The sequence below is a fragment of the Scatophagus argus genome, chromosome 1 (assembly GCF_020382885.2).
Source record: "Scatophagus argus isolate fScaArg1 chromosome 1, fScaArg1.pri, whole genome shotgun sequence".
Lineage (NCBI taxonomy): Eukaryota > Metazoa > Chordata > Actinopteri > Scatophagidae > Scatophagus > Scatophagus argus.
The window spans coordinates 11052841-11079139 of record NC_058493.1 but is presented as its reverse complement, the minus strand read 5'-3'; the positions used below and the strand labels follow the sequence as shown (position 1 = coordinate 11079139).

General features: G+C 42.0%; 1 protein-coding gene across 4 annotated transcripts in view; it reads left to right on the top strand.

Annotated features, from left to right (window-relative positions):
• The window catches only part of tln2a (talin 2a), an 86034-nt gene extending 59973 nt beyond the window's left edge, over positions 1-26061 (top strand). For 3 of the 4 annotated variants that reach the window (XM_046383008.1, XM_046383017.1, XM_046383026.1), the window contains exons 23-59: positions 325-453; positions 1016-1129; positions 1395-1508; positions 1907-2041; positions 2490-2618; positions 2769-2871; positions 3703-3911; positions 4992-5111; positions 5312-5509; positions 5598-5737; positions 6195-6288; positions 6481-6570; positions 6708-6830; positions 6919-7062; positions 7811-7972; positions 8257-8397; positions 8533-8714; positions 9960-10092; positions 10687-10788; positions 11028-11198; positions 11308-11454; positions 13340-13441; positions 13777-13896; positions 14122-14268; positions 15503-15669; positions 16577-16760; positions 16920-17045; positions 18082-18198; positions 18436-18621; positions 18746-18853; positions 19598-19703; positions 19951-19956; positions 20364-20488; positions 21984-22172; positions 22267-22449; positions 22638-22763; positions 23238-26061. In XM_046383008.1, coding sequence (XP_046238964.1) covers positions 325-453; positions 1016-1129; positions 1395-1508; positions 1907-2041; positions 2490-2618; positions 2769-2871; positions 3703-3911; positions 4992-5111; positions 5312-5509; positions 5598-5737; positions 6195-6288; positions 6481-6570; positions 6708-6830; positions 6919-7062; positions 7811-7972; positions 8257-8397; positions 8533-8714; positions 9960-10092; positions 10687-10788; positions 11028-11198; positions 11308-11454; positions 13340-13441; positions 13777-13896; positions 14122-14268; positions 15503-15669; positions 16577-16760; positions 16920-17045; positions 18082-18198; positions 18436-18621; positions 18746-18853; positions 19598-19703; positions 19951-19956; positions 20364-20488; positions 21984-22172; positions 22267-22449; positions 22638-22763; positions 23238-23366 — 5001 coding nt within the window. In that variant the 3' untranslated portion in view covers positions 23367-26061. The remainder of the gene's footprint in view (positions 1-324; positions 454-1015; positions 1130-1394; positions 1509-1906; positions 2042-2489; positions 2619-2768; positions 2872-3702; positions 3912-4991; positions 5112-5311; positions 5510-5597; positions 5738-6194; positions 6289-6480; positions 6571-6707; positions 6831-6918; positions 7063-7810; positions 7973-8256; positions 8398-8532; positions 8715-9959; positions 10093-10686; positions 10789-11027; positions 11199-11307; positions 11455-13339; positions 13442-13776; positions 13897-14121; positions 14269-15502; positions 15670-16576; positions 16761-16919; positions 17046-18081; positions 18199-18435; positions 18622-18745; positions 18854-19597; positions 19704-19950; positions 19957-20363; positions 20489-21983; positions 22173-22266; positions 22450-22637; positions 22764-23237) is intronic. The other variant, XM_046383035.1, reaches the window with a different exon arrangement.
• The last annotated feature ends 238 nt before the right edge of the window (positions 26062-26299 follow it).

Below are 26299 nucleotides of genomic sequence, written 5' to 3'. Positions count from 1 at the left end.
TGAGGAGGAGCTGCATCTGAGTTTGACAGCAGTGATTAAGTCTGCGTCATTGTCAAAGGTCTGTGCGCACTGATTCTCAAGATTCCTGCTCGTCTCTGTAGGTGTGTGTCATGTGATGAGTGCTGACGTGTCACTCGGGAATGATGACGCTTTTCAAACAAAGAAAAGGCAATAATAATAATAATAATGATCTTTTTAGAGATTGTACAGGTTATTGTGCTCTTCTTTTGATCTTTCCACCCCCGTACCAGCTTGTATTCACTTGTTGTGTATTGTACTCACTGATCTGTGTGTGTTTTTGTTTGTGCATGTGTTCCTTCTCAGGGCGCAGCGGCGTATCCAGAGAATGAGGACCAGCAGCAAAGACTGAGAGAGGCTGCAGAGGGGCTGCGTGTGGCCACCAACGCTGCTGCCCAGAATGCCATTAAGAAGAAACTAATTAACAGACTGGAGGTCAGTGATGCCACGTTATGTTCCATGAGAACTGGTTACAATCAGGCAGAAGCTATTTTGTCGTGAATCCTAAAATATTTACAACAAATCATGACATTAATACCAAGACCAATCCAAAGTGTCATGTTGAATGCTATAAAGTATGAGTGTAAACAGCGGAGTTTGATGTTCATCTCGGCAGTGTGTCTTTCACCATCAGACATCAGGGTTTTTGGACAGGTGTAGGTTTGTTGACACTCTTTAAACTCTTAAAATGGTCCTGAAATAGGAAAAATAGTCATCTATCTCATAATAGTCAACTCTTTAACAAGGTTTTGTGAATTTCACAGCATTTGTTTACAAGTAGGGTAGCCCCATGTCCTTTACCATAATATGAAGTTTTAGTTTATTTAACTTTGTTATTATTAGTTGTAATACTTTAGATCACAAAATCGACAGTAGAATCCAGACTCAAAAGCAGAGCCGTGAAATGTTTATTGCTGAGACTTGAAGAGAGACTGAGCTGAGACAGAGAGTCACTGTTGAATCATATTTTACATGTGGACGCTTATGTGTGTCTCAGAATGCTGCGAAGCAGGCTGCGGCTGCAGCCACACAGACCATCGCTGCTGCTCAGAATGCTGCCGCCTCCAACAAGAACACTGCTGCTCACCAGCAGCTGGTGCAGAGCTGTAAGGTGAGCTGCTGTCAGTCAGCCATTTACTTCTGGAATTTTTTCCTTTTTTCCGTCTCTCTTGTTTTTGATTTGTTCAATTTTTCCTTCTTTTGATGAATAATTTAGTCTGTTTGCTTACACAAGTTTTTGTTTTTGTATCCTTAGAGAGCGCTTTTTATCAGCTGTTCGCTGTCATTGTGCTGTGAGCATTCCAATCGCTTGTTTGATGATTTATTTGTATTTAAGCCTGCGTATATGCCTGTGTGTGTGTTTTGTTTGTTTACAGGCAGTTGCAGACCACATCCCACAACTTGTCCAGGGGGTTCGTGGCAGTCAGGCCAAACCAGAAGACCTCAGTGCACAACTAGCACTCATCATTGCCAGCCAGAACTTCCTACAGGTGCTCTGCACACACAGAGAAGGATTTTCTCACCACGTTCTCTCATCTTTTTGTCTCTTTTGTCTTGAGTTTATATCCCCACACTCCAGTTGAGAAAATACAGTCCTACATTGAGAACCGGGCTGAACAAAGTATAAATAGTGTTTCTGCACTTAAAAATAGGCCTGTAACCTCGTTTTGATGTAACCAGGCAGTTAAAGACGCAGTGGTGTGTTTGATACCTCAGTGTCACTTTGAGAGCCAATGCAGGACTTAACCCACCACATAATCTAACCTTCGTTCCTTGTTATTGCATGCAGCAACATTTAGATTTCTCGCCAGGTCCTTGATTGCCTGAAGGAAAATATCATGTTTTATTAAACATTTCATTTCCTTCTGTCCCCTTCTCTACTCTGCAGCCTGGTAGTAAGATGGTGACCTCGGCCAAGTCCTCTGTTCCCACGGTGACGGATCAGGCTGCAGCCATGCAACTGGGTCAGTGTGCCAAGAACTTGGCCACCTGCCTGGCTGAGCTGAGGACATCTGCACAGAAGGTAGACCACTGAAGCCACAAGCACTCACATATGTGGCAGTGTATGCAGGAAGTCATTGCGCTTTATATGGAGACTCCATGCAAAGAGAAACTTAATACACATACACTGTTCCTGGAAGACACTGAATAACTGAATCACTGAACTGAATAACCTGCGTGGTTAAAATCATGACAGCAATTTAAGTAATGTCAAAATGCCAGCGTGACTTTTCTTTTTTACTGCCTCATCCACACTACACCCACTAAAGTGTAACCTGCTGTCTGACAGACTTTTAATTTGCACAGTAGCCTTCAAGTCACACAAGTTGATTTCTGACAATAGTTGGATGGACTTTCCTCAAGTACAGGATTTGGAGCCAAGGATCACCCCTGAAAAGTGCAAAAAATAAAAATAGAACTTTTGTAACTATGGGAACTCTGAGAGGCAGTACATGTACTTTATTTTGTAGGCTCATGAAGCCTGTGGCCCTATGGAGATTGACTCTGCATTGACTGCCATCCAGACCCTGAGAAGTGAGCTGCAAGATGCCAAGCTGGCTGCTGTTAACACCCAACTGAAACCACTGCCTGGAGAATCAGTAAGAGATGATTCAGATCTGTGAGACTGAATCAAGATTCATTCTTCTAAACCCAACGTGGAAATATTGCATGAAGTCGAGCTTTTCAAAAGATTTTGACCACCAGCGACTCAGCACCTAAATGATTTTAGTTACTGATCTGCCTCTTAGCTGGAGAAGTGTGCTCAGGACCTGGGCAGCACCTCTAAGTCAGTGGGATCCTCCATGGCTCAGCTGCTCACATGTGCCGCACAAGGAAATGAGCACTACACAGGTTGGTACCGCTGACATACCAACTTCTTCATCCTTTAGAAACTGCACAACCTTTCCTCTTATAGCCCCTGTATTTCAGTTTACACATGAACATTTGACCTTGATCTCGACCTTTTAGTCAAAATCATATAACTTTTCCTGTGAACGTAATGATCCCAGCGGCAACCATGAACACTGATGTCAGTTTTAGTGTAATTTTAATTTCATTTCATTCTAAAAGATCCATGATCTTATACATTTATGACTAAATGTGCAGTCACTGCCACAAACACTTTTTTCATTATGAGTTCCTTTTGCTGTTGCATTTTTCTTGCATTTTCTGCTTTACAGTACACACTGCCACACACTGCCTGTTTGTCTTTTTCCCAGGACTTCAAAATACTTGAACTACTTGAGATGTGACTGAATAATCTAGTTAGCCAATATACAGCATCAAAAGTCAGTTATTATTTTGCCCTGGGCTGCCACAGTGCTGTGCGATAGACTGCTTTGTGTCACGGAGCAGTGTAAGGCAGGCTGAATAAACATATTACTAACCTTCCCTGTTTTGAGTTGTAAACTTTCTTTTTCATTAGCTTCATAGTGTCCTTGTATCTCAATAAAACCTGAGAAGAGACTCTCCTATCAAGTGACATCTCCACTGTGTTGGTTGATGCAACACATTTGTCAGGACAGAGAACAGTTTTGAGCATTAAACAAACATCCTGTTCGAATGGGATGTCAGTCTTTAGGATTTGCGCATTAGTATGCAATAAAGTGTCATAAATGAGATACCTGATTGTTGCTGTTGTCTGTCACATTGATGCTCCCTTACCTCTGATCCTGTGAGTAGGAATAGCAGCCAGGGAAACAGCTCAGGCCCTGAAAACACTGGCCCAGGCGGCCCGCGGCGTTGCAGCCTCAACCACAGACCCCAAGGCTGCTGCTGCCATGTTGGACTCAGCCCGTGACGTTATGGAGGGCTCAGCGCTTCTCATTCATGAGGCCAAGCAGGCACTGATTTCCCCCGGAGATGCAGAGAGTCAGCAGAGGCTGGCACAGGTGAGATGATTCAGCACCGCTCGGGCGTATGGAGTGACCGTTGGTGTTGCAGGCTCAGTGCATCTTAATGTCAGACTACAGCAACCAACACGTCACTGCCAGGACAATTAGGAAGAATTCTGCAGGTTGTCAAAACAAAAATATACTCAGGACTTGTGAGTCCTGTCAACTTTTGTTTGCAAGTGCACTTGTAATTGGACTGTTCAGTTATTTTGACCTCATCTCCAGTTTCCAGCAATTCATTTTATTTGTTCTCACCACATACAGCACGAATGTTTTATTATTAATTAGAATTTCTTTCCACATCGAACACAGCATTTAAATTTGGAGCCTTGGATGAGTCGACTAGAACAGCAAGTATAATGATGCTGAACATTTCTTGGAACTCACAGAAAGATGTGCAGCCAGGTACACTAAATAAGAAAGTCTGCCCCTTTTGCCCAGCGCCACTTCTTTCTTTGTTTCATATATTTTGCTGAATGTTTTCTCATGGAACGTCTGAGCCAGATGAGTGTCTTCATCTGCTTAATAATACATGAAATCAACACCTGTCAAATACAGCAAGGGATTCCTTTAATAAATCTGGTGGAATATTTACAAGCTTAAGTACCTTAATTATTTATGTGAATGCCTCATATTTTCTCCAAACATTAAATAAACTTTAGACTTCTCAATAGCAATGGAATAGACTTAAATAGGGGAATCACAAAAACACAAATGAGGCTGTTTTCTATTTGAAGAAGCTCTAATACTACTTTATCAATTTAAATTGCAGTGGCGTATAAAATTAAGTTAATTTTGCCGCTCTTTAAACTCACTGGGTTTTATTTGCTTCTTCGTCACTTAAGTCCCTTTCAGGCAGTCATGTGCTTTGTTGCAGCCTGTGATTGGTTGCACTGGTTTCATGATTAATTAGGACATGTAGGAATATTGGTATATATTGATATTTGTAAGACAAAAGAACTGCAAAATGTTGACATCAATAATTCTGTAAGACTGCCTTGCTCATTTTTAAATTTTGATTTCTACCTTAGCGTAGCTCTCACCCAGGTCACTGTGAACCTGCTGTGTGTGTTGCAGGTGGCCAAAGCCGTGTCTCACTCCCTGAACAACTGCGTCAACTGTCTGCCTGGCCAGAAGGATGTGGACATGGCTCTCAAGAGCATCGGGGAGGCCAGCAAGAAGCTGCTGATCGAAACTGTGAGTTTGGACTGTGACTCACCAGCAAAATTAGCATTATGTTGCTCTATTACACTGTTATACCCACAACATAAACATACTTGATGGATTCTTAAGTTTCTCTTATCACTCTGGTTACCAGCTTCACATCAAGGACTTAATAAAGTTCCTAATCTTCAGTGACTGAGTACTTATCCTATATCTCTTTGTCCTCCCTTCAGATCCCTCCAGCCTCCAAGTCCTTTCAGGAAGCTCAGAGCGAGTTGACCCAAACGGCAGCAGACCTGAACCAGTCAGCAGGCGATGTGGTCCATGCCTCCAGAGGCTCCAGCAGCCAGCTGGCGGTGGCCTCAGGAAAGTTCAGCCATGACTTTGATGAGTTCCTGGATGCTGGTATAGAGATGGCTGGACACACTCAGGTCAGTCATTTTATATCAGTCTCATGAGGACACTGAAGTCTGTCAGAGTTATTTAATCTTATAGTCTTATGAATTTGTGTCATTTTAGAAAAAGGATGACCAGGTGCAGGTGATTGGTAACCTGAAGAACATCTCTATGGCTTCCAGCAAACTGCTGCTGGCAGCTAAGAGTCTGTCTGTAGACCCTGCTGCAGCAAATGCCAAGAACCTGCTAGCTGCTGCTGCAAGGTACCACACACACCTGCACACTGTGCTTTGTACCACACACACCTGCACACTGTGCTTTTCATGCTTTTATCTGTAGTGTATACTGCTCAAGTGTTGTTTTACACTACTGAACTCTATGTAACTAAGTCAACATATCGAATCATGGTAATGTTATTAAACATTATGTTATCAGCAAAATACATTCAGTCGTCTGTCACTGTAATCACTGAATGCTGAAAGCTTACAGTTGTCAAACTTCACTTATTATTATGTGTTTATTGGCTGCATAAGCTTGCACACACAATCACAGGCATGAAGATCTGTGCAAGGATACAGACACTGGCTTTGTTCTTAACACCCAAAAAAGTAAATGTGCTCACACATCACAGGCAGCATGCTCACAAACACTTCAGTCCTTATTACCATACAGCTTTAAGAACTAAGGTGTCATTTTTTTCTGTTTATTTCCTTGTTACAGAGCAGTGACTGATAGCATTAACCAGCTCATCACGCTGTGTACACAGCAGGCTCCTGGCCAGAAGGAGTGTGACAATGCCCTGAGAGAGCTCGAGGTAAACACAACTTAACAGCCTTGTTACAAGAAAGGAACGATCAGCAATCGCATTCACAAAGGCTTGCTAGGAGTCTCACTTATCGTGCTCTATCTGTGTAGCTCCAAAAGAAATGACAATAATTTGCTGGCACTGACCAAAGAGAATGACCTGGGAAATGCCATCTAAAACTCATACTCACCCATTTCCCAGGCTGTCAGAGGAATGCTGGACAATCCCAACGAGCCAGTCAGTGACCTCTCCTATTTCGACTGCATTGAGAGTGTGATGGAGAACTCCAAGGTAGGCCTTCAAGTCAACCAGCCTAGTGATCAAACACCCAAACACTGCGCACACACACACAGAGCTGAGCATCCTAAGCATCCCTCTCTCATTCTCTTTCTCTTTGCTCTGCTGACCTGCTCTTTTGTTCTGTCCAGGTCCTGGGAGAGTCTATGGCAGGTATTTCTCAGAACTGCAAGACTGGAGATGTGACCACATTTGGAGACTGCGTAGGATCAGCCTCAAAAGCCCTGTGTGGTCTCACCGAAGCGGCAGGACAGGTACAGAATGTGAACAGAAACAAGTCTTGCAGTACGGGAGCTACCACACTGAGTTGTTCTGACAATGGGAGTTTTTTCCCCCCCACAGGCCTCCTACCTGGTGGGTGTGTCTGATCCCAACAGTCAGGCGGGTCAGCAGGGGTTGGTGGATCCAATCCAGTTTGCCAAAGCCAACCAGGCCATCCAAATGGCTTGTCAGAACCTTGTAGACCCTGACAGCAGTCCCTCTCAGGTACATGTACTTACAGTATTCACTGTATTGCAATTAGGTAAAAGCCTGTCATTCCAGATAACAGATAACAGATTTAGTTGTTGTCAGTTGTTCTGATAAGAACCTCAGTTTTTCTGCCGTGATGTGGCACAATATGATTGATTAATCAGGCCAGCATGTTGCTAAATGAGTATTAAACTTGATGATTTTTTTTTCAGAATATGGCTCTGATATTGGCTGTTATCTTACTGAAAAATGTCCCTGAATATTTTTCCTCATGCTCACATTGGAAAACATTAATTTAGTTTAATTGAAGCAGTTTCCTGTGTTAGATGCAACAGATTCTGTCATTTAAGCCTATAACAAATTTAGATCTTCTCATATCTCCCACAATGTTTTCTGCAAATATCTGATGCAAAAATATCCTACTTTGTAGCCTCTTATCTTCACTGCAGGCCTGAAAATTCAATATAGACGTCATTATAATCTTTATTGTCTTGAACATCATTCTTTGCTAAACTTATTGCCCCCCATCACACTGTTTCCACTTCAACATTCTGTACCTGAGGTTTAAGCGCAGTTGCATGCTAGTCCAATAGTATTAATAATAACTGTAGTATCCTTTAGTACATGAAAATGTCTGATACAAATGCTGGATGATTTAGAGTCTGTAGGCAAGACACTGGAGTGAGTAGCTGATGACTGCATTGTCATCCACTGATAAATTGTTCAAATCTTAGCTCCTGATTTAACTTTTTTAATGTTGCAGGTGCTCTCTGCAGCAACCATTGTTGCTAAGCACACCTCAGCACTGTGCAACGCCTGTCGTCTGGCTTCCTCCAAGACGACCAACCCAGTTGCCAAGAGGCACTTTGTCCAGTCTGCCAAGGAGGTGGCCAACAGCACTGCCAACTTGGTCAAAACTATCAAGGTAGGATTTCTTTGTCGGTCTTGTCAGAAGGTCAACTCTGTCCCCTAATTGACATAGAACAGTGTAGATATTGATTTAGCTTTGACAGTGATATCCTGTGTGACTGATGTGGGATCATTTTGGTGAGTCCCTCTTTCAAGTGAATTCTTAAAGACTTGTTCATATCCACTCATATTTGTTGTTATAAAATTCTGTTGACTTGTTTCATGCTTCACTCTTGAGTTACAGGTACTCTAATTTAATCAGATTCCATATTCATATTCCGTCTCTCTCTCCCTTTCAAGGCTTTGGATGGAGATTTCTCAGAGGAGAACAGGAACAGGTGTCGAGTTGCCACGGCTCCGCTAATTGAGGCTGTGGAAAACCTGACAACGTTTGCATCCAACCCAGAGTTTGCCAGCATCCCTGCTCAAATCAGCAATGAGGTTTGGCATCATGAACCTCAGTGTTTGTGGAATTCTTGTACAGATATTACAATATTATTAATTAATAAAGTGTAATAGCAAATATGTTGGAAATAAAAGGGCATTATGATCGCTTCAATTTGGTTTTTTTTGTAGGGTTCTGCAGCACAAGAACCCATCCTCCACTCAGCACGCTCCATGCTTGACAGCTCCACCCACCTGCTCAAGACCGCACGCTCATTGGTTATCAACCCTAAAGACCCGCCGACCTGGTCTGTTCTGGCTGGTCACTCCCGTACGGTGTCTGACTCCATCAAGAGTCTCATCACAGCCATCCGGTTAGTCAGCGGAAAGATTTTACAAACTAAAGAAAATGACAAATGATGGGTGACAAAATACAGTATGTAAAGCTCAAGTTTTAAAGGAATAGTTGCTTTCTTGCTGAGAATTAGATGACGAAGTCAGTAGGAGCCGATTAGCTTAGTTTAGCCTAGAAATGGAGAAGCGGCTTGCATATCATTTGTTTAATCTGTACCAAAATTTAGATTTTAAAATTATGTGGTGTTGTGGAGGTTTATGTGACAGATTATTTCTTAGCCAAAAGCAGTGACTTGTCACTTACAGGTTGCCAAACAACTAGCAGAAACATTTTTTTACAGCAGAGCTTAAAATTCAGAATAATTTTTGACTGTCATGTAGCTTTTGCTTATTTTTATCTCATTGCTCCATAAAACGCCTGAGAGGTGAATGCAGAGAAAAGGATACCCAAACACTGTACCCTGGTGTGACAAATGCTTGTTCTCATCCCACCACAGCTTAAATGTTTAATTTCCTCTTGCCACTTTTGTACCTGACCTTGATCAGAACAAAACTGATCATGACAAACTAATTCCTAATGCCAAACACACCGAATTTAAAATTTTCTGCTTGGCTCAAAACATCTGCATCTTGGCATGCGCGAGCAGGCTGGCTTAACATCTAGTTCATTTCTGATGGCCTTATCGCGGTCTTCCTTTTAGACTGCAAATTGAGTACTGGGAGTTTGGCCAGGCCTTTGATAGTGTTAAGTGATACATTGTGGTGCCAAAGGACACAAATAGGAATGAACTCCCTCATGCAAAAGCCAACCTTATAACTCTGTTAGTCCCATCACAGAGATGAGATTTTCTTTTAGTTTTACTTTCATTGTGCCATCATGCATGGATGGATGTTTAATTAAACTTATTCTGCCTGTGTGACCGGTGCCCCAGACCGCTCAGAGGCTTCAGAGCTAAATTGGCTTCCCAGCTTGATCCCCCTATGATCCACCCTACAGACCACATTTCAGCAGGTACAGCCTGAGCTGCAAGGAGATGTGGGAACCAGTAGAAAATATGTTATATCCTGGAACCTGTCTGTGTTAACGTCTGTGCTTCTTTTCTCTCTTCCTGTCTTATAAAATGTCTTTTTTTCCCCGTTTTCATGACCTTCTGTGTCCTATTTTTCCTCTTATACATCATCCTTCAACTTAACTCTCTTTTCTCTTTCCAACCATTTTATTGCTCTCTGTTTCTCCTCTTTTGCTGTTCCCATTTTATTCTCAGGGACAAGGCCCCAGGCCAGAGAGAGTGCGACTCGTCAATTGATAACATCAACAAATGTATCCGGGACATTGAGCAGGCCTCTCTGGCAGCAGTCAGCCAGAACTTACCCAGCAGGGACGACATCTCACTGGAGGTAAGCAGCCATCAGAAAATGACTCAACATTTTCCACTTACAGCCAACTGTATCTTTCTCTGTTTGCATTTGTTTGTTCCTGTATGGCTGTTTATGTCCATTTCTCACTTTTTCTTTCTTATCCTCTGTCAGTTTTATTGTCAGATTCATGTTTTTTTCTTTTTCTAGTCCTCCCTGTTGCTTTTTGTGTCTCCCTTTTAAGTTATGTTTTTTCACAAACAGCTCATTAGATAAAAAACAGGGATTTAATGCCATTTAAAAATCTTTCTTCAGTGCCAGCTTGTATTTTGTTGATTCAGTAGCAAACCTGAAGTACAGTTTGGATCCTGCTGGATCTTTATGCCTGATACCTGAGATTGGTATATTTTAATACAGAACTGGTCACAGAGCACTTTTTGGCTATTGCACCAGTTTGTTAATTTATGAAGAGTTTCAGCTTACATATTCGAAGCTACAGTAGCTTGGGGCAAAGATTTTTCCTTTTTAGTTCCCTGCCTAGTGCTTCTTAGCAGGTTCCAGTTGACTTATTTGAATGTATCTCTGTCTCCCATTAAGAGCAAGACAAAAAATAATTTCTTTCCTTCCTCTCTTCAGGCACTACAAGAGCAGCTGACGTCCACTGTGCAGGAAATTGGCCACTTAATTGACCCCGTTTCCACTGCTGCCAGAGGCGAAGCTTCCCAACTAGGACACAAGGTATATAGAGCATGGAGTTAATTACTTTACTTAAATACTGCAACTGTGGAGCAACAAAGTAATACTTTTCTAATGGGCAGCAGGATTACATGTTTCCACTTGTTAGGAGTGGGCCACCTGGCCAAAATTAGTATTTTGATAATTATCACAGTGTTCTCTAACTGTTCTCCCTTAGAAAATGTAATATTGAAATTAAGCAGCCTCGCAGAACTCATTAAAACCTCCACCCTTTTCTTCAGGTGACCCAGTTGGCTGGTTACTTTGAACCACTGATCATGGCCTCTGTGGGTGTGGCATCCAAGCTGAAGGACCACCAGCAGCAGATGACTTTCCTGGACCAGACTAAAACCCTGGCTGAGTCTGCACTGCAGATGCTCTATGCAGCCAAGGAGGGTGGAGGAAATCCAAAGGTATGACTCATTTCACTTTATGCTCTTTGTTATAGATTGCTGCTCCACCCCTAGAAGTATCTTGTGGACAGTCTTTTTTTATGTGTGTTTGTGCCTTGATATCACACAGGCATCCCATACCCACGATGCCATAGCAGAGGCAGCGCAGCTTATGAAGGAGGCGGTTGACGATATGATGGTGACACTGAATGAGGCTGCCAGTGAAGTGGGAATGGTGGGAGGAATGGTGGAGTCCATCGCAGAGGCTATGGCCAAGGTGAGTGCTGCTGGGAAAACACTGGTGATTAGAACACACCTGAACATATTAGAGTTCCATTTTCCTGGATGCCAGCATTGTGATTGGTCCAACCCATTCACACTCTGGTTCTTTAACTGGATTCATCAGTAGCTACAATCGTCTCCCCTATCAGCTTCCCCCACCAATCACTCAGTGACATTTAACTAAGTAGAAAAGCCCAGACCTCCTTTGCCTTCACCTTGTCTTGAGGTTCATCTGGGGATCTGGAGGTGTTTGGAAGAGGTCCCTCTAGTGCTTCAGAGAAATCATTCCACATGTATGAAATGCACCACAAAAATATGCCAAAATTGTGACTTTCCATGTACCAAAAGCCTGTTTGGCTTTGCAACAGGAATGCAGTAGCCCAAGACTTGGTCCACCCTGTGTGGCCCCACAGAGATGCTTGTCTTTAAGCTCCTATCTGGTTCCAGGAAAAAGACCATTTTCCACTTCGTCCTACGGTGATTACTAAAATGACATGAGGACAAAGTTGTGGTCGCTTGAGACTACACAACAACATTCTCATTTCAACAGAATCCTAATGAGTTGGCAAAATTGTAGCAGAAAAAGTTCTTGTTTTGGCAAGTGCCTCAGTGCAGAGAGCCAAAATACTGTGGATAAAAACAAGTGGAACAAATTGGTTAAGAGTTGATGGAGAGTACGGGGGATTGACTGGACGGCAAATGTTTTTAATATTCTTCCAAGATGTTCCAGCATTTGTACAAACAACTTATTTTTCTTTTTTTTCCCTGTGCCTTTGTTCCTTTAACATTTTGTTTACAACCTTAAAAAGCTGCTGATTAGCATAATTATTCAAATGATAAGTCACTGAAATCAGAAGAAAATTGACTCTCTGCTAGAGTTAGGCTTTTAGACCATCTCTCCAATTAACAGTTAAACTATTGGCAAACACATAAGGTGTGAAGTAAGAAAAAGCCTTTTATCTCAAGTACAGACTGAATAGCATCAACTAATTACCTCCATCCTCGCCTTCCTGAGTGAGACCCAACGCTGGGGGCAATAAGTGCCTCAGGTGTGGGTCACCAGAGGACCAAGAACAGGAACTTTTTGTGGCAGGTCATGAATAATTAGTGAAAGTGGTTCAGTTTGGGACTACATGATGAGCGAGTGTGTGTGTGTTGTTTGTGTGTCACTCAGCTTGTGCATGCTGCTGGTTGATTAAAAGGAGATAATCCTCTAAGCTAATCCATCGACATAATGGTCATTCTCCGCTGTGGTTCCAGCAGAGGTGATTTAAACGCTTTTGTGCTGAACTTTTAGTCACTTAGTCAAGGCTACAGATTCTAAAGTGTTATCTCACTCAGCGAACATCGTGTACTTGGGAGATTCACTCCAGCACCAGCGTGCTTTCTCCACATGGCCTCATCACTCTCATCTCCACAGCTTTGCCATGACACTCGGATGTGTTGTCCAATTTAGCATAAATGTTAGAAAGATAATGTATGCACTGCAAGCTGGTGATCTAATGTTTTGGTACTGGATGTTATTTTAAAGCAGTAATTACAGAGAGCATTCTGTGGGTAATTCATACAGTGTGCTTGTCTTTCATTCAGAGTGTATATTTGAATCTTAAATTGCATTAACGTTGGTTTGGAGACGCACTGATGACTGCACACCTGCGGCAGAATTATTATAATTGAAGGATTGTAGATTAGATTTCACATGTCGCTGCAGCTAAAGAGCCGAATGATTGATCGTCTTCATGTTTGAAGATGTTTATACCATTTTGGGAAGGGCAAACCAATCAGGCCTAAAATGAAAATTGCAGTGCTATTTCAACTTTCTCTGTCTGCCTGTCTTTCCATCCTTCTTTCATACTTTCTGTCTGTCTGTTTTTCTTCAGCTGGATGAAGGTACTCCGCCTGAACCCGAAGGCTCATTTGTGGATTACCAGACCAGTATGGTGAAATACTCCAAGGCCATAGCCGTCACTGCTCAGGAAATGGTAAGGCTGTTGCGAAAGTGCGACTGTGACTTGTGAACATATTATATTTTATCAGATGGAAAAAAAGGTCTTTATGATAAATGTTTAAAATTGTCATATGAATCAAAATAAAAGCAGTCAGTGTATGGGAACACTTAGACACTTAGGTAGATGTCTGGTACAGTTTGCCTTGCATAGAATGTCTCCTGGTAAATAAATGAAGGGGATATTATATTTAATATTCATATACAGTATACTGTTCTTATAAGAAACCCATTTAGTGCTTAGCCCAAAAGTGAAGTGGATATGTATGTGCTTTAGTTTGGACTGACAGTCAGTGTGTGTTTATCCATCAGATGACCAAATCAGTGACATGTCCAGATGAGCTGGGAGCCCTGGCCTCTCAGGTGACCGTGGACTATAGCCAGCTGGCTGTTCAGGGACGACTGGCTGCTCACACAGCTGAGCCAGAAGAGGTGAGGTCGGCCTGGGTGTCACCCAGAGACAGGCTGTCTTTTCTATTATATAGCTCTGCTACATCTATGTTTCACATTTATGTTTTTAACATTTTCAGCATATAGTACACGGGGAATAATTACAAGTTACAAATTACTTCTATTACAAGGAGAATCGATTCATAATTCATACATACGAACAATCGCTCAGGAAATTTGTGTTGTACGGTGTTTTCTGTTGTCCAGATCGGTTTTCAGATCAAGACTCGAGTGCAGGAGCTCGGACATGGCTGCATCTTCCTCGTCCAGAAGGCTGGAGCTCTGCAGATCACTCCCTCTGACGGCTTCACCAAACGAGAGCTCATTGAATGTGCCCGTGCAGTCACAGAGAAGGTATTATTCTGTCATTTAGAGATCTGGCTTAGAATTTTGTCTTTTTCAAAGAAATATGTTAACGCACATCGACCTGTTACAGTTTGTCGCAATAAGTGATTTATCATCTGCTGATTCACGCCAATACTGATGTATTTGATAATCTAAGTTGCCCCTTTCGTTAACCCGAGGCTGTTTCACTTTTCTAGCAATGTTAATTATGTTAATACCAGATCAGTCAGGAGGTTTGGAGGTTTTCCTGCTCCACCCAGTGTGATCCACACCAAACTAACTCCGTACAGCGTTGTTCTTTAATGGAATAGTAAGGCGTTATTTTCCACTTCTGTGCTTTACACCAATGCTGTCATGGTATCAACAGCATAAGAGGGTTAGTGCCATAATTAATTTTATCATATGCCTCCTGAAATGACGAATTTTGGATGAAACCATTTGCTCAAGGCATGCTTGTGCTTCAAAGGCTGACTGTTTAATTCAGAGTCCTTGGCAAAATACATTACTCTACAGAATGTTTTAATAATTCATGCTTATTGCACAGATCATATCCAGACAGTCCAGCTACATTGCACAGCTGTTGCCTGTGAATGTAAAAATATTTCTCTTGAGGTATTGGTTGTGGTTTCACTGGGGGAATCCACAGCTGTTTGGTTTACAGATACTCCTCTCCAGAAAATAAATAAATAAATCTCTTGCTTGACATCTTTAATGGCAAGAAAAGAGCAGGTTTGTCTGTGCAACATGTTCTCCTTGTTCTGATTTGATCTCCTAACCCTTAACTTTCCACAACTGCTATTAATTTAATTTAAGAATTTAAGTGTCAAGAGTCTGGATTCAGCATCAGCTAATCTGTTTCTACTGCTGCTCAGGCATGTGTGAGGAAAACAAATGGAGTTTAAACCACTTTGACATGTTCTCATTTCAATGAGTGAGTGCTGTTGTGCGTTGCTCCGTGTCAACACGGTGTTTTGCTGTCGCAGGAAATTTTTTAAAATACTTTTGTGAATAGTGTTTGGGCTTCTCATTTGAAAGCCCTACTTATCATGTACCAAGGAGATGCATATCACAAAGCAAAATATAAACGTTTTGGGTTTTTTTCCATTTAAATCAGTGTTTGTAAACATTTAAATGACTCCAACTCCACTACAGCTGACCACAAGGCTTTCTGCCCAGGGTCAGGATGTTTGCAGATCCTCCCCTGTATGATTAAAGGGTGCGATGTCTGTGTGTATGTCCTCAGGTGTCCTTGGTGCTCTCGGCCCTGCAGGCAGGCAACAAGGGCACTCAGGCCTGCATCACAGCAGCCAGCGCAGTGTCTGGCATCATCGCCGATCTGGACACCACCATCATGTTTGCCTCCGCTGGCACTCTCAATGCAGAGAATGACGAGTCCTTCGCCGACCACAGGTCAGAGCTGGAAACACGCCCGATTGTGACTGTGTACACATTCGTAGTGTGTGAGACATCACTAAGTCTACAAGTGCAAAACGTGACTGGAGTCTAAAATCCGCCCACTGGTTATTTTTCATCTGAAACTGACAGAATGACATATTAGCTGGTGAGCGGCGGGGCAGGAAAGTTAGAAACTACAAATTACCCTCAGGGTTTGAAAGACGGAGGAAGTGTCACATCTCTTACTGTTCTTGCTCTTAGACTAAAGACTTCCATTTGGAGGCAAGAAAAAAAAAACAGCAAAAGAGCTAGGAGAAATTATAATGGTTATGTTCTGTGAAATCCCACTTTGTTGTGCAGATGGCTAGCAAAAGTGTTCATAATCTAGTGTTCAACTTGGTTGGCCTTGTTTTTTTTGTTTTTTTTCTTTGAATGATTGGAGTTCAAAGAGATACTTATCAAGTGATCCAGACAAGACTTGGCATATTACATGCTGCTATGACCAAAAATGATTAATTAGATCCTTACAGATAGTTGTTGATGAAATTGTACTGTTCACCACTGAAGAATCATGAAAGCAAAAGTGTATAGAAGCCCTGCAGGCAGGATGAAAGGGGATCTAATAACTTTTTTAGCTTAAGTTATGTTACAAGAGAGAAGAGAGAGAGGAAGCTTTGCAGCCGCTTCCTACTTTCTCTTGTCAGTTGTAGAAAAATAACTGACTCATTGTGTGATCTTATTTGTCCTCCTGTGTTTGCCTCAGCTTTGATGTACAAATGCGTTATGTGATATGAAAAGAGATGGGATGACTGCACTTCACACACATTTATATTTTGTTTCTGCTGGAATCACTGAAAGAAAGTGCGGCACTTTAGTTTTCCTCTGCTCATTTTTCTCCTGCCTCATCGTCTTTCTCTCTCAGGGAAAACATTTTGAAGACAGCCAAAGCTCTGGTTGAGGACACAAAGATGCTGGTGGCCGGTGCAGCTTCCGGTCAGGACAAATTGTCTCAAGCTGCCCAGTCGTCTGCCAAAACCATTACCCAGCTCACAGATGTGGTCAAACTGGGGGCTGCCAGCATTGGCTCTGATGACCCTGAGACACAGGTCAGCCAGACTTGTTTTTTTATCCGAATTTTTCTGCTCTTCTTTCACTGTATCTATTGGCAGAAATATGGTAGAATGAGCTGTGAATTTTAATGACTTGTCAGAGTTTTGTCTGAGTTGTGATAAATTGGTGCATATTGGTGTGTGCGCTCTTCTCAGGTGGTTCTGATAAATGCTGTCAAAGATGTGGCCAAGGCGCTGGCTGAGCTCATCAGTGCCACCAAGTGTGCCGCTGGCAAGGCAGCAGATGATCCATCCATGTACCAGCTGAAAGGTGCTGCTAAGGTGAGGGTGTGAGGTGGGGTCTGCAGATCATGACACCTTTTCATCAAATTTAAATACCTCCAGTGGGCTGCTTCAGATTTTAAAATGTTAACAATCAGAATTCAGTGTATTTGACTCTTATATGAATCAGTTATGCTAATCTGTTTTCAGATAGGCATCAGTTGCTGTTATTTTCCTTTTTTCCAGTGAATATTTCCCTTCCAGTTGAAGTGCAATTTTAAATCGTAACACACTAATGTACTCTATCACAGCATATCCCCACATTCTGTGTGTGTGCATAGCAGACATCCTCCTCTTCCTCAGGCAGCGGCGTTAATCAGCTACAGCTACCCCCCCTGTCATCATGAAACCTGTTCACAGGAGTTCAGCTCAAGACTGTGTCTCAATAATGTATGTAGCCAGGAAATGGATGTTCTGGAGTAGAGGAACCTGGGATATTTGTAACCAAAATAAATCAGCTGAATCCTTGGCTTTAATACAGTTCACAGTCTACTGCTCATTATCACCTCGAGCTGTGAGGTTTAAAAAAAATTGTCAGTTTCACAGTCTGCAGCAGCTCAGTGTCTCATGGAGTCTTTCAGATGATAACAACATTCCTCACATGCAATTTTAGGACCTGAGGTGAAGAAAATCTTGTAAACCAGCTATAGAATTTTAACACTAACTCCTGAAGGCTCCTGCGTGTGTGCTGTGCGCCCCCTGTCTTTGAGTTCGATGCAGTACATGCTCACAGTCCCATGCAGCACTCGCACCACAGAAGACACTAGAGCTGTAAAATATTTTACCAAAAAGAAGGCCAGAATGTGCAAAATGTGTTCAGAATGAAAGACATTTTCATCTGTGAAATACAAAATATAAATAGGAAAACCAGAAGAAGACATGTAGAATATCATCTCGATGCTTCTCTGATGCACATGATTTGGTTACGTTGTTCATGACACAAAAATGTGCTTCAGTGCTCCATCTCTCCAGTTTGCTGTCAAACAGTTCGATCAATTTTTTGTTCCTTTTTTGCGTTCTTTTGTTTTTCTGTCAGGTGATGGTGACCAACGTGACGTCCCTGCTGAAGACGGTCAAGGCTGTCGAGGACGAGGCCACTAGGGGCACCAGAGCGCTGGAGGCCACAATTGAGTGTATCAAACAGGAACTGGCGGTGAGGATGGGTGCATGGTGGACAGCACTAATGCATTATCTCCAGTATCGCCAAGGGTTACATATGACTGATTGATGCTGAATGATGCCTTAGATGATTCAGGAAAAACATTTTGGCTGATCATCTAAATGTTAACAAAGTGAACATTGATTCAGAGTGAGATATGTTATCTTTATCAGTCTCCTAGTAAAATTTATATATTGCCTGTCACTTGACGCCCAGCCATTTTGTCCACAGTTGTTTCAATCCAAGGATGCACCCAACAAGACTACCACGCCTGAGGAGTTCATTCGCATGACTAAAGGCATCACCATTGCAACTGCTAAAGCAGTGGCTGCAGGGAACTCTGCCCGGCAGGAAGACATCATCCACACAGCCAACCTCAGCCGCAAGGCTATTTCAGACATGCTCACCACCTGCAAGGTCCTTCTTTTTTTTTTAAATTTTACCTTACCAGTGGAAAAATTCCATTTTTGGTATATTCAATTTCTGAAGCAAAGTTTACCTGTCCTGTTGAATCTGGAGCCTCTGTGTTTCTGTCTTTCAGCAAGCAGCCTATCACCCAGAGGTCAGTGAGGAGGTGAAGAACAGAGCGCTGATGTTCGGGTCAGAGTGCACAACTGGATACATCGATCTGCTGGAACAGGTTCTGCTGGTAAGTTGAGTATTGTGTCAGTAAGTATGTTCAGAGAGAGAGTTGTGGACCTGGTTGTGTTTGTTGGCCTTTGCTAGCATTTGCATGAAAGACAAACATTTATGCCATCTTACAGTTTTTGTGTAAATTCTGCTCTCCATCCATCCATCCATTTTCTATACCGCTTATCCGTCAGGGTCGCGGGGTAAATTCTGCTCTCATATGCTGAAATACATAAGGTGGATTTTGACCATAAACTGATTATTCTCCCCTTAATTTTTGCTTTCAGATTTAGAAAAAAACACTTACATAAAATTTATTTGAACTTATGATACTCACTGAGAAATATTCAAACCCAAGATGCCACATTTTATCCTGAGTTTGGCATTGAGTTACATAAACTGGAGAATTTCTAGATTTAACTTCTTCTTCTTTTTATATGCACCATATGAAGGTAGGGTCACATAATTTCGACAGAAAACTTTGTTGACTGAAATTTTTAGACATCAGGTTAAACTTTGGTAAAGATTTGTGGTTCTGACTGATGTTTTCTAAGTTGGGGTCAACTGAATACAAACAAATAGTGTTAATTAATATTTGGTTTACATGTTCCCCACACATTCATTTAAGCATTTTTGCAGTGCCATTTTCAGTTGGGAACGCATTTTGGCAGAGCACACGTTCAGAGGAATGCGGGCTCAGTCTTTTCAAGAACAACAGTGCTTTGTTTAATATGTGTAAACAAGTGTGTGTGTGTGTGTGCAGGTCCTGCAGAAGCCCACTGCAGACCAGAAGCAGCAGCTGGCAGCTTGCTCCAAACGAGTTGCAGGGGCTGTCACAGAGCTCATCCAGACTGCTGAGGCCATGAAAGGTAATGGCTCACACACATCCCTCACACAGTGTTATATGTGATGAACTCATGTCTACATCGGTAAGCTTTAACAAACTTTTATTTATCTACTAATGAAACTTCCAACAAAATCTGTCACTGTTTATAATTCCCAGCAGGAGGCTACTACATGTTTAACAGAAAACATGTTTAACTGCCCAAATAACTACAGAAACAGTCCTTTAAACAAACTTTTGATAATATCCCTGTCCTCCCTCTCTTGCCACAGATGGAGGTAAGTTAGCATTGTTTTCTGTACCGTGACTTATTTCACCAGTTGTGCGCCGTTCAACACGTTCCCTCTTCAGCGCTAACATCGATTCGTTTATTCTCATTTTGAAGTCCAGCTGCTCGCAGGCTTCTCAAGTGCACAGTCGGCTCCGTCCATCGTGCTTTGTTTTATGTGCCATCTCATTCTAAATAAATCACTCCATCTTCATTGCAGTGAATGTCACTTTGTGGCCTCCATCAGCTATGCATGGGATGTGGTTGTTTTTATTTATTTTTTTTGTTCCTGTGTGATCACAGTGTTGTCGTTGTTGTGTGGCATGATCTTTTGGCACACAGTTTGTGAAGTTTTTTTTTGGAGTTTGCAATTTTAAACCTCAAATGTAATTGTGAGTGTGCGCATGTGTGCCTCAGGTTCAGAGTGGGTGGACCCCGAGGATCCGACAGTGATCGCAGAAACGGAGCTGCTCGGAGCGGCGGCGTCCATCGAGGCAGCAGCGAAGAAGCTGGAGCAGCTCAAACCCCGAGCCAAGCCCAAGGTGGGTGCCTCATGACTGCTAACTCAGTGGGACTTTGTCAGTGCACAGAGAAGACTGTTGTTCCTAATAGAAAGTTTTCATTACACTGGTTTGTATGAATGTACAGAGTAGGCAGTAGGAGGTGGTAGCAGTAATCAGATCGTTCAGATAAAGTAGCAACAGCACAGTGTAGGTTTTACATGTAAAAGCCCTGTTATAAAGTTTACACAAGTAAAAGTACAGATGTATTGTTAGCAAAATATACTAATAAGTGCTATTTTGACCGCCTCTTATACAATAATAATAATAATAATAGTATTATTATTATTATTATTATTATTGTTATGTTTCAGTGGCAAGGCTCAGGTCCCCTACACAGATGATAAATCTGAGAGCTTGTAAGATGATTAACACATTAACCTGATAAAGCTGAGACATATTTTGTTTTTGTTCTTGTAAAATAAAAGTGCCATCATATGCTTTGGAGCACATGACATCTAAAGAGTACAAATCGGAGCACTGGATTGTATATGCAGCAGTGTGTCTTAGACACTTTGTAGCTAAAGCTTAAAGAGTTACCCTTTCTTTAACCCTTCTCAGTGTTTTGTGCCTGTCTGCAAACATCCCTGTTGTTTTTTGCAGTTCATATACAGGCTTCAGTGTTGTGATGTTGGGAGTTAACTTCACAACAGCAAAATGACATGTTTTGCAGGGTGCTCTGTGTCTTATGTTGTCTCCTCCGTATATACATAGTCCCATCACTCTTTCTTTGAACTCGATGGAAGATCACAACATAAACAGTGAATCTTAACTTGAACTTCCCATAACAATCACAGACACTCAGTGTTTCCTCAGTTTAATGAATACCCATGGCCACTGAGGTTTTACTTGTTTGAGTTTTATCGCTGATATTTTCCTAATTGTTGAGCTGAAAACACACTGAGATCCCACCCCCCTTCCTTGTTGTATTATCTTCCCCTTCTTCCATCCAAAACATCTGCTGTGTTTCCCCCTCCTCTGATCATCCATCCACCTGTGGTAGCTCTGGCTAAAGCCTGTCTCAGTTTATGTCCTCTGGCTCCCAGCTAACCCCTCCCCTCCCCCCCTGCCTGCCCCCACCAACGGAGGCCTTCTCTGCAGGGCTCTGTCTGATATGTTTGATATATTAGGTTGTTATTCAGTCCCAACTATATATCAAACATATTCCTACAGTGTCCCGCTCTGTCTACAGACTTGTGGTGTGAATGTGTTTGTGCGTGAAAGTGTGTGCGTATCTGGCTGTTTGAAGCATTTAGAAGTCATCTTTAGTCACCAAGTGTGTCAGTATTGATGGGATAATGATTGGTCAGCACCTTAGCTTTCCCCATCCCAGTACATGTAAAAGTTCATGTAAAAACTTCCCCTTTAAAAAAAAAAATCTATTTTAAATCCTAGTGGCACTGAAGATGAAAAAAATAAAGTTTAGCCTTGAGAAGGACTTCATCCTGTGTGACTGATTGGTCTCCTTCCCCCTCAGCAAGCGGATGAGACGCTGAACTTTGAGGAGCAAATCCTGGAAGCTGCGAAGTCTATTGCTGCAGCCACCAGCGCTTTGGTCAAATCCGCCTCGGCTGCCCAGAGAGAGCTGGTTGCTCAGGGCAAAGTGGGCCTCATCCCTGCCAATGCTGTGGACGATGGACAGTGGTCTCAGGGGCTCATCTCTGCTGTGAGTGTGTAGTGAACGGCCAATTTACAATCCAAGGTACATTTTAGCCAACAAATTAAATGAAATTGTCTCCCTCTCTGCTCTTGTCTTCCAGGCACGTATGGTGGCAGCAGCGACCAGCAACCTGTGTGAGGCAGCCAACGCCTCGGTACAAGGCCACGCAAGTGAAGAGAAGCTCATCTCTTCGGCCAAACAGGTGGCAGCCTCCACCGCCCAGCTGCTGGTGGCCTGTAAGGTGAAAGCTGACCAGGACTCTGAGGCCATGAGGAGACTACAGGTACAGACACACTCCAGTCAGGATACCACAGTCTGCTCTAGCAATGACTTGTGTAAACATGGAGCTGGGCAGAGTTCTTGTTTACTGCAGCGTTTACAGGATTTCAGATTTGATATAATGATCATAATAATGTGTTCTTTTCTCTTTTTTTGTGCTGCCATTTCTCAACTGATCTCCCCTTCTAATAGATTGCTGGGAATGCAGTAAAGAAAGCATCAGACAACCTGGTGAGAGCAGCTCAGAAGGCGGCGTTTGACAAAGCAGACGATGACAACGTGGTGGTCAAGACCAAGTTTGTGGGTGGAATAGCACAGGTAAGAATGTTGAGCAGCACTGAATGTTATGTTAGTTTCTCCTGTCTGAATAGGAAGTCTTTCCAACTTTTTTCAGTTGCTCCTGGTGTATATGACTGAGAAGTAAAAGTTAATTCCAAGCATCTCTACCATCAGGCTTGTACTTTCCCTCTTGGCCAAACCTCCTCTTTGCCTCTTCACATTCTTAATGTTCTCTGCAAATAAATTATTTATCTGCTTCATCCAATACATATACTGTTTGTAACTTTACAGTTGTAGCAATTAAAGCACACTTGCACGCATACACGACTGGTAAATGTACACAAATCATACAGGAAACATTAGTGGATGGCAGATTGTATTGTATTGGAAAATCCTGTTAAAGCTGCTACCTCAAGACAAGCCAGAAAAAACAAAACAAAAAACATTTTGCCTTGTCTAACACTTAAAATGATAAATACTTCAAATTATTTTTTTGTGTGTGTGTCTGTCCAGATCATTGCAGCCCAGGAGGAGATGCTGAGGAAGGAGCGAGAGCTAGAAGAAGCCAGGAAGAAACTGGCGCAGATCAGACAGCAACAGTACAAGTTCCTGCCCAGCGAATTACGAGAGGACAACAACTAGTCACTGAAACTGGCCGTCACTGCTGCATATGCTTGAAGCAGTGTGAAGGGCACATCTGTGTATGTGTGTGAATTTAGCAGACCAGTAATGTCCAAGTCTTTCTGAGTCCACGTGACACAGAAAGATTTTAAACCAACTACTTGCATAGTTTTAAATACTACTGTGTGGAACTGACTACTTTCTGAAAACAACATAAAGATTGCAGTGATTCGACTGATGAACTGCTTTTTGTCCTCATGGGTATAGCATAACTACTTTGACTGATGTAATCTGAATCAGAATGTGACAAACTGTGCAGCTCATGCTGTCATGTTTGCCCATAAGCTACAGTTGCTTTTTTTGTTCTACTAATTACAGCTTCAGTTCACACACATTTAAGCTGAAGAATTGATTGTATTGCCGTTCGTGTGATATAGCCGTCAAACTGCAGTGTCGCAAAAAGATTTCACCTCGGTACTCTGATAAACGTACGAATGTTGGCCTTGTTGAATTCATGTGAAGTGTCTTCAATTCAGTGGTCTTTAACCCTAATATGAAGGAAGGCGGGATTTTTGCATATTGGTGTTCCTTGGATCGCGTTGTAAATTTCAGTTGTTTTTTGGAATGTTCCTTCAGAGTAGACAGTGATATGAGCGTCTTTGCTTTTCTTTCTTGTCAATTTTTTTAATGCTGATATTGATGGGCTCTACATGCAAAATGTCTCTTTAAGATGCAACAAATTGTTTATGTGTGTCTGAGCCCTCGATAGTTGTTGTAGTCATGTGCAGCGAAGACTCAAGTAGAATGTTAAGACATTACATTACCAGGTGAATGCTTTTCTTCACAGGGCGACATATTGCCGTAGAAGGAATATTTATTGCTCATAAGTATTTTTAGCCGGGGGGGGTCTTTCAAAGGGAAGGGCTAGTCTTTACCACCACACAAGCTGAGCCTGTGGTGGCTTACAATCACACTTCTTCCCCAGAACTTTAAACATCTTTTGTTATTCTTTATTTCAGTAGACCTACTACAGTATAAACAGAATTTGAACATGATGCAATAACATGGATGGTGCTTTAGGGGGCAGCATTGGTTTCCCATCCACCATGCAAACTTCAAGTAATTATGTAGGAGATGATATTGTAGAACATGTGGTTTGATTAACCAAGCAGGTTGATTAGCTATATCGTCATGCAAATTAAGAATACCTGTAAATACCTCAGACCTTTTGAAACAGTTAAATGCCGTGCACTGCTGCTTCTGTGCTTTGTCTGAAGGTTAGTACTCCCTGCAGGTTTACTCTGGCCTTTCCACTGGTTGATTAGTCATTTCCCCAGCAATACTAAATCATAGCCAGGGATTTGATTTGAGTCAGTTCACCTCCAATGTTGCAAATTCAGGAAGCAGCAAAATTCAAAATCTGAAAATAACTTAGCAATAAGCTAATTCTGACAGATAAAATGCATAAGAATTGATGTTGAAAGTGAAATTACTGCAGCACGAATCACTGCACTGCACTCAGTTCATCAATCTGAATTTGAGGGTGCTCTGCGTGACTTTACCGAGTATACTACTTGCTGCAATAGAGGAACCTTTTGTTTACCGAGTTTGATTGTAGTGTGTTTGGTGCCCTTGTCTTACTGTACGGGCTGTGTTTCAATATTAAGCAACAGTATATTGTAAGATTAATTCCTGCTGTGTAAATGCATGGCTTTGTGCTGCAGATGCATCTCTTTGTTTATACAGCGACAAAGTTCAGCTTTTAAGGATGCACTGAGTATTCCTGACCTCCTCATGCAAACAGCATAGCAGATAGCTGAAGACAGGCCATCACTTTTCAGTTTTTTTTTTTTTTTAACAGTCAAGTCTGAATTTGGAGGTGTTTTCTCGCATTGTATTTTGTGTGTGAGCATGAGGTGATGGGGTGGGGTGGGAGGAGGGGGGGGTTCACTGCTCATCAGTCAAGTCTGTAGTGTTATTATTAGTGCCTTAGTATGTAGCCCATACAGTGTTTGGTCTGCTTGAGTGACAGCTTCACTTCATCGGTCACAAGAAGGTACTGGACAAGCGATGTTTTTAGGGGGGAAGGAGGTTCATGTCGGTGAGTTTTCTAGCATTTGTTGTCCCACTCGTTAACGTAGTGTTCCTCTTAAGTGCTGAACCAACTGCATCTCCTTTTCTTTTATCTTCCTCTTTTACGCTATCTGCCACATGTAAGGCCTTTTGGGGGATCACAGAGGAACTGTCCACCAGTCAGAAAGATGTGTCGCTGTCAAAATGTACCATCAGTATATACACAAGTATGTATATTATCTATATGAACACATTTTTGTACTGCATTCCATGGGCATGTACCACAGTGCTTCTAAACTATGGCAGACTGGAGGTTTGGGTCCGTTAACTGCTTTATTGGATGTTATGAAGACACTGAAATTTATGGATTATGGATTTTTTTTTTCTTGTGCTTTCAATCCTCTAGAAAGATAAATGTGATAAGAACATTTCATTATGTCACCATTAAGATGTTGTGACACATTTCAATGATGTGGCGTAAATTGAAGTGTTCTGTATGTTTCTCCTCCCTCAACAGAAATAAAATCATGAAGTTACGACATAAAGATAAGTGATAGCATACGATAAGAAAGATATTTATCTGGCCTCAATAAAACTATTTTTTGTATTCACTGAAATTAAAGCATTTCAATGTAAGTTTGTGTGTCAGTTTTCTTTTGTGTAGAAATGTCTGCAATTTCCATCAAATCCTCACATTCTGGTGAAATTTCGGGAGAAGTGAGAGGGGTGGGAACTTTTTTTGGCTTCTGAAGGAGGTCATGCCAGAAAACATCTGAGAACTGTCAGAGTTGTAGCTGCTACTAAAGGACACTGAGGTCATGTCCTCAGTGTTTTCTGTGTAAATGTGTAGAGTTCACACTCTACAATTCAAAACTAAATCA